The sequence below is a fragment of the Copadichromis virginalis genome, linkage group LG3 (genome assembly GCF_057382275.1).
Source record: "Copadichromis virginalis isolate Kocher_CV1m ecotype Utaka linkage group LG3, C_Virginalis_male_GT1.1, whole genome shotgun sequence".
NCBI classification, from domain to species: Eukaryota; Metazoa; Chordata; class Actinopteri; order Cichliformes; family Cichlidae; genus Copadichromis; species Copadichromis virginalis.
Genome location: NC_140620.1, coordinates 17,993,646 through 18,006,108, shown reverse-complemented (window position 1 = coordinate 18,006,108; position 12,463 = coordinate 17,993,646). Strand labels below are relative to the sequence as shown.

General features: G+C 44.1%; 1 protein-coding gene and 1 long non-coding RNA gene across 2 annotated transcripts; both read right to left on the bottom strand.

Annotated features, from left to right (window-relative positions):
• Positions 1–594: 594 nt before the first annotated feature.
• LOC146713163 (uncharacterized) lies at positions 595–1,914 on the bottom strand. Its single transcript, XR_014919120.1, has 3 exons — positions 1,648–1,914; positions 1,358–1,444; positions 595–658 (listed from the first exon to the last, which is right to left on the bottom strand). It is a non-coding gene; the product is annotated as an uncharacterized LOC146713163 (long non-coding RNA).
• A 7,130-nt stretch (positions 1,915–9,044) lies between these two features.
• On the bottom strand, positions 9,045–10,649 carry LOC146713162 (E3 ubiquitin-protein ligase TRIM35-like). The gene has a single exon (XM_085452304.1). It carries the CDS (start codon positions 10,510–10,512, stop codon positions 9,115–9,117), a length of 1,398 nt encoding a protein of 465 aa, XP_085308430.1. The 5' UTR covers positions 10,513–10,649; the 3' UTR covers positions 9,045–9,114.
• Between the last annotated feature and the right edge of the window lie 1,814 nt (positions 10,650–12,463).

The following is a 12,463-nucleotide window of genomic DNA, read 5'->3' as shown; positions in this document are numbered from 1 at the left end:
AGTATGCATGTGGGATTTTTTTTCCCTTGGGGGGGGGGGGGGGGGGGGGGGGGGGGTAGAAATGACTGAAAGATTAATTGGCTCTGTTTTGAGTTTTGTTCAAAAAAGAATGACTTCATATAGGGAAAAATATATATCACATGTGCAGAACACCTTAAACTAGTTTTTTAATTAAGCAGCAAGGCAGAACAAAATCAGGGCTGTATCAAGACACGAGGACTAAACCCCAATTCAACCAGACCAAGAACTGATCCAGAATTAAAACAGGACTACAACAGTTCAAAATCAGCACTACTTGGGACTTAACCAAGACAGAACCAGAATCAGAACTAGATGATAGTAGCACTAAAAATCATCATAGACCTGCACTACATTTATTTTTTAATTTTACCAAAGTACAATATTTAGATTGAGAAAGGTTTATATAATTATTTAGCCTTGTTGTGCAAACAAGCCTTCATAACTTAATAAATATAGAATTTGAAAAATAACAAACCTAAAAAGAAACACTAGGTATGAGATACATGAGGACCTATGATACGGTGATACTTTTGGTAAACAACCATTTGACTAACATGTGTGTCTCACCTGCTCTTGATCCACCTCTGTTCTGTCCTCATTCTCCATCTCCCTCTCTGTTCCTCTCTCCCTCTTTGTGCTGACAATCATCAAATATACAGATATTTACAAACTCTTCAGATAAAAACACAAACACTTTTTAATTGTAACATCAAATCAGACTAAATGTTTATTTTTTTAGATTGATAAATATAAAAAACATATTTGTTAACTTTAAGAGTAAAGAGAGAAATCGTCTGTATTTCTTAATTGCAAATGGCACCAAATTGTATTCAAAATTGAGCCACACTTATGGAGCTCCACAGTTCTTTTCCTGGTGTTTTGGTTGACATCTCTTGATTTTCCCATGTCACAGAAACAGGCTCTGTGTTTTGCCTTATATGCATCCACAGCTGTGCCACCTGTTTACTCACATGGACTCTACTAACCTATCAGAAGCTTCTTCAGCTCAGAATGGAATCGTCTGGAGTTTTCTTATTAATTAACAATAAACTTAGTGTATATGTACTCCTAAATTTGATGAAAGTGATAAAAAACAGAAAGCTCTGTCTCTCTTTATTGTGACATTTAACTAATTCAAAAGATATTTCAATATTTATCTAAAACAAAAGTTTACTCTAAATTGATGTTGTACAGTAAAAATGTTTTATGTTTTCTCCCTAAAGTGTAAATATCTGGTTACAAATGTGAATATCCTGCTGTGTACTGAAATTCCTCTTGTTTTGCATACAAATATACTGAACAACATACAAAGCATAATATATAAAATAACATTTACCTGAGTTTTTCTTTGAAAGAACCCTCTAATGTCCATTCTTATATTTCAGTACATAACTGAAACCGATTTAGTCGGGGAGGGTAAGAACTGAAAATATGAAATAAACACACGTAAGCTAAGAATCTCTAAAAAAAAAATAGCATTTGTTCGGCTTTTCATTTCGCCATTTGTTGATTCACTTGAAGAGCAAGTAACGTAATATTGGTCAAGTGATCAGTTTGATATCAATCTTTCGTGATGCACCGTCATATTTACATTATTTGTACGGTACGAATGATTTGCTTTGGTACCTGGTCAAACTTAAGCTCTCCTTAGTATGGCTGGCTCCGTCTCTCCAACAGCGCACTGACGGGCAGCAGCTGCCCCGCCCCCTCGCTCAGTCGCTTAGTGCCTGAGCTTGGATCATACCAATATCAGGGGGGGATTCACGCACAGTCGTAAATTCCCACAGTGTGCACTATGTGCTTCGAATATTGTGTGTACTTTTTGTTTTATACAGTTGTCAGCCAGGCATCTAACTATGAAAAAATTGCACTCCAAAATACCCCGGGCTTCTGACAAAACAACCTGGGCTTAAGCCCAGTAAGCCACCCCCACGCTCCGCCCCTGATACAGACATCTTTAACCTCTTGCTTGCCCAGGCAGTATTACCAGCATGCTTCAAGAGCACCACCATTGTGCCAGGGAAAACGTTAAATGGATCAAAGGCATCATATTATTTTCCATTTTTTAATATTTCCATTTCTGTGTGTTCAGTGTAAACTTAAACAGTGAAAAATTGGATTACAGAACATTAAAACACTCACCATGTGCTGTGAAAAACATGCACATTTAAGTTCCAGAACACAATCATAATACACAAAATGATCAATGAAATGATGACCAGAGTCCCTGTTTTTATTTTAGGCACTAATTTTTAAGTCAGAGTCCATGTGCAATGTAAAAGACACTATGAGCATAACTGCAACAATGTCCCCTCTAACCTCTAAGTGTGTGCAATTGCGCAGTGCTGGTCTCTGCGAACAGAAAATCTGTGCTGCACACCAAAAAAATCTAACCTGCATTGAAATCAAAATAAATACGTAACAATTCTTTCTGTGCTGTTATGCAGTATGAGTCAGTAAGTGACCGGTGACTGGCTGGCTGCTCCAGCCAATAATGCGGTTTACATTCGTATATATGCAGCTAAATAAAGTTGTTGACAGCGTCCTTATGTGCCGCTTCATATGTTTTAGCTACCAAAAGTTGCCAATGTGGAGTGAAGACTCTTAAGACTCAGCTGTCGAAGTAAGTAAAAAAAAAAACCCAACAAAAACAAATAGGACTGAAAGAAGACGGAAGACTATATTGAACTCAGCAAAAAAGAGCAATTACCCAACTTTTTGGATATTATATCTCATTTCTATTTAACAACAATAAGTTGTTTAATTTTAAATATCCACATGGTTAGTAGCGGCAGCTTTATCGCTGGAATTTGTCCACTGTTATCAATCTAAAAAGTTACACCTGGCAGATGTTGATGGCCCCAGTGCGAGACTACGATGGGACCCCAGGCCCCAGAGAACTGCTACACATCCAACTGAGCTCCCACTACACAACAAAGAGAACCATGAAATGAAATGTAAGTGTCCTGAGGTCAGTACACACCAGCTGCTGGAAAGATAGCTTCTTTTTTAATTAATTCTTTTTTATTTTTTTAATGCTTGTACTGCACCCAGGCCCCACCCTCCAGCATAAGCAGCTCCAGTTAACAATATCACAGTTGTAAAGTGGGGCTGAGACCATGGACAACAATATGTCCTGACAACCAACATTCATCTATTAGGGTTGTCAGGACATAGTGAATGGTAGATGGACTGATTCTTATATAGCACTTTCTACTCTCCCAGAGTACTCAAAACACTGTATACATTCCGATGAACTCATCGGAGGGCAACTTGGGGTTTGTATCTTGCCCAAGGATATGGGGCATGCAGACCGGGGAAGCCAAGGATCAAACCACCAACCTTCCAATCAGTAGCTGATCTGCTCTACCACCTGAGCCAAAACCACCGCAGACTCAAGCACACATATGTGTGTGTTTGAGTGTGTGTTTGAGTCAAACACACATATGTGTGTGTTTGAGCCAAACAACCTTCGTGAATGTTTTACTGCCATTAATAAGTGTCATTAAAAAGAATGCAGGTGTGAGGCTTCACCTACCAGAACTTGCCTGTGTCATGGATTCAGTTGTGACAGTCACAGTGTAAAAGCAGCAAGCAGCAAGCTGTTGCCAGACTCTGATGTTTTAACTTTCACTACACTTGCATGTTTGTAAAATCCTGTAATAGGAAATAAACTAACTGAATGGTTTTTTTTTTATCTCTATAGTCCTAAGTGTCATAAGTCATAAGTGCACGTGGCACTAGGACGCTCTAGGCTGTAGGTCGATGATCGATTTTGTAATCGTATCAGCAGACCTGCGACCAAATGTTCTGGACACTCGGGTAAAGAGAGGGGCTGAGCTGTCAACTGATCACCATCTGGTGGTGAGTTGGATCAGGTGGCGGGGGAGGACGCTGGACAGACCTGGTGCACCTAAACGCGTAGTGAGGGTGTGCTGGGAACGTCTAGCAGAGGCCCCAGTCCGCGAGATCTTCAACGCACACCTCCGGCAGAGCTTCAACAGCATTCCGAGGGAGACTGGGGACATTGAGTCCGAATGGACCATGTTCAGCGTCTCCATTGCCGAAGCTGCTGCATTGAGCTGCGGCTGCAAGGTGGTTGGTGCCTGCCGTGGTGGTAATCCCTGAACCAAATAGTGGACACCAGAGGTGAAGGGAGCCACCAGGCTGAAGAAGGAGTCCTATCGGGCTTGGTTAGCCTTTGGGACTCCGGAGGCAGCCGACAGGTATTGACAGGCCAAGCGGAATGCGGCTCGGGCAGTGGCTGAAGCAAAAACTCGGGTGTGGGAGGAGTTCGGAGAGGCCATGGAAAAAGACTTTCGGACTGCCTCGAAGAGATTCGGGCAAACCGTCAGGCGTCTCAAGAGGGGAAAGCGGTGCTCTACCTGCACTGTGTATAGTGCTGGCGGAGCGCTGCTGATGTCGACTGAGAAAATATTCAGGTGGTGGAAGGAATACTTCGAGGACCTCCTTAATCCCACTGACACGTCTTCCGAAGAGGAAGCAGAGTCTGGGGATGAGGGGAATGACCCGCCAATTTCCGGGGGCGAGGTCACTGGACTCGTTCCTGGTGGGTGATGGGCTCCGCCAGGGCTGCCCTTTGTCTCCGGTTCTGTTCATAATTTTTATGGACAGGATTTCTAGGCGCAGCCAAGTGGCGGAGGGCTTTCGCTTTGGTGGCCTCAGAATCTCATCTCTGATTTTTGCAGATGATGTGGTTCTGTTGGCTTCATCGGGTGAGGGCCTCCAGCTCGCACTGGAACGGTTCGCAGCCGAGTGTGAAGCAGCGGGAATGAGGATCAGCACCTCCAAATCTGAGGCCATGGTTCTCAGCCGGAAAAGGGTGGAGTGCCCACTCCAGGTCGGGGATGAGTTCGTGCCCCAAGTGGAGGAGTTCAAGTATCTCGGGGTCTTGTTCGCGAGTGATGGGAGAAGGGAGCCGGAGATCGACAGACGGATTGGGGCTGCAGCTGCAGTAATGCGGACGCTGCACCGGTCCGTCGTGGTGAAGAGGGAGCTGAGTGTAAAAGCGAAGCTCTCAATTTACCGGTCGATCTACGTCCCTACCCTCACCTATGGCCACGAGCTGTGGGTAGTGACCGAAAGAACGAGATCGCGGATACAAGCGGCAGAAATGAGCTTCCTCCGAAGGGTGGCTGGCCTCTCCCTTAGTGATAGGGTGAGAAGTTCGGCCGTCCGCGAGGGGCTCAGAGTAGAGCAGCTGCTGCTCCACATCGAAAGGAGCCAGCTGAGGTGGTTCGGGCATCTGACAAGGATGCCCCCTGGGCGCCTCCTGGGTGAGGTGTTCCAGTCATGTCCCACTGGGAGGAGGCCCCGGGGCAGACCCAGGACACGCTGGAGAGATTATATCTCTCGGCTGGCCTGGGAACGCCTTGGTATTCCCCCGGACAAGCTGGAGGAGGTGGCTGGGGAGAGGGAGGTCTGGGCCTCTTTGCTTAGGCTGCTGCCCCCGTGACCCGACCCCGGACAAAGCGGACGAAGATGGATGGATTGAAGTGTCTATGTTCCTCTACAAGATTGTAGCCACAGCCGCCGTGGGGCTTACTGACAGAGGCGATCAAAAAAAGAAGGGAAAAGAAAAAAGAAGTTAGCAGGATCCACCAACCCCCACTCATCTCCCGTCATATTGCTGCTAACAGTCAAAGACTGTCCCAGCTTCCCACCAAAGGAGTAGATTGCAGCTCATCTTACCTTGGCTCTGATGAAGGCTGCTGTTCAGAAGGCGATCCTGGTGCAGCTGGGCAGGAATGTCTGTGAGGACAGCTCTGTTTATGTAAGTCCTCGCCTTTGTTCATGCCCAGGATGGGATGGGTGGAGGCATCTCAGATCACAGATCTCAAGTCATCATCAGACGTCAGTGTAATCACAGTTAAAGTGGGATTTGGCAGATTTCCAACCCTTACCCGTATTATGAAAAGTTTAACCTGCCAAGCACTGTGACGACCTGAGCGGCAGCATTCTGTCGCTCAGAAGATGCTTCAGTGATAAGTCAGCGACGATTCCTGGAGCAGGGGTGCATTCCTTTTACTCGTGCTAAAGTGAGCAGTAGCACTGTGTGCATAAACCCTGCTTTTCACCTGCTGTATGTGTAATATATATGTGTGGTATTTATTGAACTTAAAGCGAAGAATATGGAACAAACCATCTGTCAGCCTGGTTGTGGCACAACAGACACTGTGCTACAAATACCAGTTTGTGCCTCTTTATGAGGTTCATGAGTCCTACGGCTTTGGTTTCACTATTGCAAATAAAGTTAAAAGTCGAACTGCAGTGTGAACTAACCAAGAACTGCAGTTTGCCAATCGTGGCTGCTTAGGAGCTCTTAGCCAGCATAAAGCCAATGTAAAGGGAGAATCTGCCAAATCATAAAATTATTACAATGGTAGTTGTCGTTCTGTTAACAGCTGCACTGCAAACAAATCAGTCAAATCAGAGCCTGATGTTCCACTCCTTGTAACTCGTGTAGTTTTGATGCCAAGAAACAACACATACAGTCATACAGTGCTGTGCAAAACTCTTGAGCCTCCTGTCACTTCATAATTGTCATCTTCCAAACAGCATTTTTGTAATTTTTTAAAGTGCTCTTGAGTGATATTTATAGGCTTTCTAAAGGTTTTTCAGTTTTTTCTTTGGACATTAGCAGATTTTTCACTTTTTTCCAGTCCCATCCATGTATCCAGCTATTTTCATAAGAATGTTTCATACAGTTTGGCAGGAAGGTGCACAAGTTGACTCCCAAAGAGAAGAGACTATCACAGCATAGTGTGCAGGATTTCCTTAAGAACTAAGAAAGAGAAAAATGAACCAGTGGAGGAGAAAAGAAGTATCAGGCTTGAAAAACAAGCCACTTGCTGACTGAGCGAATGAGACCTATTGTAAACTGAACTTGAGTCATTACAAATCATGTAGTGATAGTCAAGTGTGTTTATGCTTGTCTGTGTGGAGAGGATTGATTGGAATTGTGATGATGATGTCCGCTATCACTGTCAATTGTCAGTAAACACTAAATCTGGCTGATGAATCTTCACGTGACATATTACATTTTTTTTTATTTTTATACACAATAGGCTATATTTTGAAGTTCTCCATTTAGGAAAAAAGCGTGAATTTGTTTGTATATGGAGGTATCCATTGTTTAATGTCCCAGGGAATCGAAAAGGAGGTAGAGCTGTCGAGAAATGCTAGGAGCTAACTGGGCACTAACCATGTCATTCAAATATATTAACTGCTGCAATGTTGGCAACGACAGGAAGTGATGTAAGATTTGGGCATGCGTGGTACAGATCATGTTTCCGGTAAAGATCGGGTAGCAACTGAAAACAAGATGCTATGCATAGCCCATGCTATGGGCTGAACAATTTATTAATTGGGGGGGAGGGGGAAGGGGATATGCAACATATTCAGTTTTAGAATTTACATTCAGTGTTACCTGTAGCTAAGCTCGAACTGTTACTGTGTTACTGCTATTTTATTAAACAACTGTCATATGCAAAACTAGGGTGGAAGTAGGGGTAGCAAGACATCATTTTAGGGTGGCACATGCTACCCCATGCCCCCGTTCTAGATCTGCCCCTGCTGATGGCTGCTGCCTCTTTTCTACAATCTCATGGGTGTCTTGGAATACAATGCTTTTGTCCCGTGAAATCATTTAACAGGAGTGGGATTCCTCTAAAACCTACAAATGAAGAGTGATCCTGGAAGTCTGAGCCAGTGTGACCCTCACCTCACCAACAAAATGAGAAGAAGGTGTAGAATACAGGATTAGAACAGCAACCACTTGCTCCAGCTGTGGAGAGTGTGCCTACAAAAACCACTCTACTGTGTTTAGTGCACCCCACAGCTAACAAGAATGCACACACGCGCACAAAATGAAAAACAAATTTAGGTCATTTTAGTGGTCATTTGGCCCTTAAACGACAATTTCTGGTCACTAACGTGCCACATAGGAGTTTTGTTTTGGTCATTCATCAAAAATGATGAATAAAGTAAAAATAAATAATTGTTACAGTTACTGCTGTAATCAGTGTTGGGCAAGTTTCTTGACCAACAACTAACTTGAAAGGAATCAGCGAATAATTACTGATTACTTCCCCAAAAAAGTAATCCGATAACTTTACTGATTACTTATTTTTAAAAGTAACTAGTTACTTAGTTACTTTTTAAAAATATGATTTACACCCTGAACAGTTCTTTTGTATTTACACTCAGTCTTTCAAATAGATACAAGTAAAACACAGTAAAAAATAAATAAAATCAAAGACTCAGCGATCCTGTTGCTCTATTTTCACCTGTTTAGCAGGGGTAGGGTCGGTGGAGGTTTGCCCTGGTGGAGGTGTGTTGCAGCGGCCATTGGCAGGATTCAGGAGTTTCTCTGTGAATTTTATATTCCTGTGACAGCGTACTCGATGCTTGCTCAGAAGTTCAGGGGTTTTTTCACTGTAGTTTTCGTCCCACGCAGTGAACAGCAAACGCTAATCTTTTTGTCACATTTTAAGGAATCAAACTCAAAGTAAGGTCAGTACTTCCACGCTTTAAACCCTGCACAGTCATACTCTCTCACGCACTCATTATATAATCCATTTTTGATCTGCACACAGCTGTTGCCATAAACATTTCACTCGCTTAGGTCATTTTACAGAAAATAATAGGCCTTTATGTTCCAGGGATAAAGAGATTAAATGTCGAAGACGATGAAGACAACATTTCCAAATACAAATGTGAAATATATGATTTTATTATCTGAGCTTTGTACATTTCCAGACTGGTATTTATGAAGGTATTCAACAAGTAATGGAATCTGAATGTGCAGTATTATAATTACTGTGAAGTGGAGTTGCAGCTGGAATTGGCTGTCAGTGGCAGGGCTGAAGGAGCTACCCTGGACAGTCACCTGCCCCCTACTGCGTACCATTCCTTCACTGCTTTACTCTGTTCAGGACAGGTCATGACAACAGCCCTGCGTCGATCACCCAAGAAACCCCTCCGTAGCAAACCCCCAGACAGAACCAGCAGGACAACAGCTGCACTTTACCAGATTCAATTCACTGACAGGAAACAAGATTAGAAATAAAATCATCCTAAACTCATCTGCTCCACTGACACTGACACCTTCAACGGCAACACCTTCACTTTACCATTAGTGTAAATGTATGGAATTATTTTATGAGTGAAAGTGTTATTGAAGGTGTGTATGTGTGTGTTAGTGTCAGGATCACAGAACAACAGCTTTCCATTGTTCCAGTCAAGATTCACGCTGATTTTCTGGAACTTCTTCTGAACTGAGAGAGAGGTTTTTGGAGCCAATGGTGAGACTGCGTAGTATTTATCTAATATGTGCCGTATTCCCCATAATCCAGACAGTTTATCTCCCTTCCTCTCATCAGATTCTGCTAACAGACCCAGTACCCACCCTGTACTGTCTCCAATTTCCACATTCCAGCTGTGAGTCCCTGAGGTAAAGCCCACAGAGCCCAGGATAGAGATGTAATAATCAAACCTCTCTGGATTATCAGGAAACTGCTGCCTCTCTTCTCGTCGTCTCACACTGGTCAGATCTTTAGACAGGATGAGTTGTGGATGAGCAGTGTTTGGGTCCAGAATGAGAGGAGTGTAGGAGACCATGTCGTTCATGTTGTTCCAGATGTTGAAGGTCAGGTTGCCCAGGTGTTTGGCCTGGTCTATCAGAGCTCCTGAGGGCAGCTGTGGATCATCCAGCAGTGAACAGCGCTGGACTCTTTCCACTGCAGCCTTGTAGTTGTGCAGTAATGAAACATCTTCAGCTCTCAGCTCCTCCTCTGCGGCTCTGACTGTGTCTGAAAGAGCTGCTATCTCTCTTCTCAGAGCTTCCATCTTCTCCTTCATCATCCCACTCTTCTGCTCTATTTCCTCCCTCAGTGCAGCCAGCCTGGCCTCCTCTTCATCTGCTAGAAACTGCTGAAGCTTCTTAAACTGCTCCTTAATCTGCCTCTCTGTGTGTCGGGCCTGGACCTTAATGTGTTTTGCTGTTTGATCAAACTTCACTTGAACTTCTTCACAAACCTTTAACTTCTCCTTTAAGGCCTCCAGAGTTTCCTGAAGTTCCTTCTTGTGTTGTTGTGCAGTCTCATCGATGGGTCTGAATCTGTGATTGGTGTGTTTGTCTGAAGCACAGCAGACAACGCACACTGGCTGCTGATGGTCCAGACAGAAGAGTTTGAATTTTTCAGAGTGCAGACGGCAGAGAGCCTCTGGAGCTTTCTGATCTCTGTCCTGTAAGAATGACTCACACAGGTTTTTTAAAGCCCGGTTTAAAGGAGGTTCTGGCCTTGAAGACCTTCTCTTACAAATTGGACACTCGTGTGTTGGTCTCTCTTTCCACCATCTCTTCAGACAGTCTTTACAGAAGCTGTGGCTACATGACAGAATAACAGGATCTGTAAAGACCTCCTGACACACTGGACAGCAAAGATCCTCCTCTGATCTGGAAGCCATTCTGTGAGTAAAGCTGAAAACAGCAGATAGGAAGTACAGTCAGTCCTGGCTCCTCTCCCGTCAACAGCTTCAAGCAGCAGTGTTGGAGTTTTCTGCTTTTCTGTCCTTTAGCTGGACTCACTCAGAGGAAGCTGATAGTGTTGTCTGAACTCAGTTTGATCATATGTGTGTCTTTACTAAGAAAGACGAATAGCCTGTTTCCTGGTTAGAGTCGGTTAAGGGCTGTGGAGAAAAATGTTGTTTCACTTGTAACTCAGGTGTTTCATTCCAGACTTTAAATGTCATCCTGCAAGTAGCTTGTGGCGGAGGCGTGGCCCCGGGCGCAGCTGCAGGGGAGGAGTGGAGCGGAAGGCTCAACAGGGCGGCGCTGCGAGGCCGGTAGGAACAGCTGATGTTGTTTATGGACTGATGATGGACTCCCTCCGCTGTGTTTATAGTGAGACGAGGAGCAGCGGCCAGAAGGAAGATCAGCTGGGCTCGTGAGCTGTCGGACTGTGTGACTGAGTCAGCTGTCAAAACAACAACACTTGAATAAATGTGGAAGTTGGCTGTACCTACCTGTGTGTGCGTGTGTCTGTGCCTGGTGTATTCTACATAGCTAAAACTATGTAAACTAGTTTTTTACAGCTTTTGCTTCACCCATAAACAAGGTTCAAGGATTCAACACATTCGCATCACATGTTAACATGAGGTGGAACAAAATTGTGTACACATGGTCCCGGAGTGAAAAGAAACAAAAATAATGACGAAAAAGATTTTTTTTAAGTAATAAATAAATAGTTGGGTTGTTTTTTTTCTTTTTTTGAACAAACAGAAATGACAAGTAATAAAACAATACAATAAATAATACTATAAGTAAATGTAACAACCTGAGTACCAGTATGGAGTATGGGTTTAGAGTGTAGGTATAAATATAGGTGTAAAGAAAGACTTTAGCAGCAAAGGGCATGGTGACCTGCATTGATAAAGTGATAATAAGTGTCAATAATGGTCCTTCATGATACAGGCTGCCCTCTTTCTGCATCTGGAGGTGTATATGTATGTGACGGTTGGGAGGCTGCCTCCGACAACTCTCTGTGCACCCTCTGTAGAGCTTTCCTCTCTGCCACTGTGCAGTTTCCGTGCCACACATTAACACTCTCCACCGCACTGCTGTAAAAGGAGATGAGGACTGAGCTCTCATTTCCTGCACGCTTCAACCTCCTCAGGAAGTAACTTTACTGATCAGGCTGAAAGTGTTATTTTTCCAGGTGAGGCTGCTATCCAGGTACGTACTCAGGTACTTCTAGCTGGGTACTACTTTGACTACAAATCCTCCGACGTGCAGGGGTGTGTGTGTGTGTGTGTGTGTCTTCCCCTCCTGAAGTCCACAGTCATCTCCTTTGTGTTCTTCTCATTTAAACAGAGATCGTTTTGGTTGCACCAGTCCTCCAAGAGTTCCACTTCCTTCCTGAAGCCAGTCTCATCATTGTTTGTGATGCAACCAACCACAGCTGTGACGTCCACAAACTTTACAATATGACAGCCTGGATGGTTGGGCGAACAGTCATATGTAAGCAGCGTAAACAGGAGGGGACTTGGCACACAGCCCTGAGGGGAGCCAGTGCTGAGGACTCTGGAAGATGAGGAGACATTGTGGATCCTCACAGACTGCAGTCTGTAGTCAGGAAGTCCAGGACTCAGTTACAAAGAGAGGAGCTCAGTCCCAGGGTTAGTAATTTGTCAACAAGTTAGTTGTATTTAAAGCGGGATAGGGTCCTCAAAGTGGGCGTAGAAGCGGTTGAGAGTCTCAGGCAGAGAAGGGTCCTGGGGCATTGTACGTCCCTGGTTTTGTAGTCAGTGTTGCACTTGATACCCCTCCACATACTGTGGGTCCTGGGAAGAAAGATGACCGTGAGTCTTCCGTGCGTATGTGGCTTTGGCTCTTATTACACCTGCAGTCAGTTCTCTG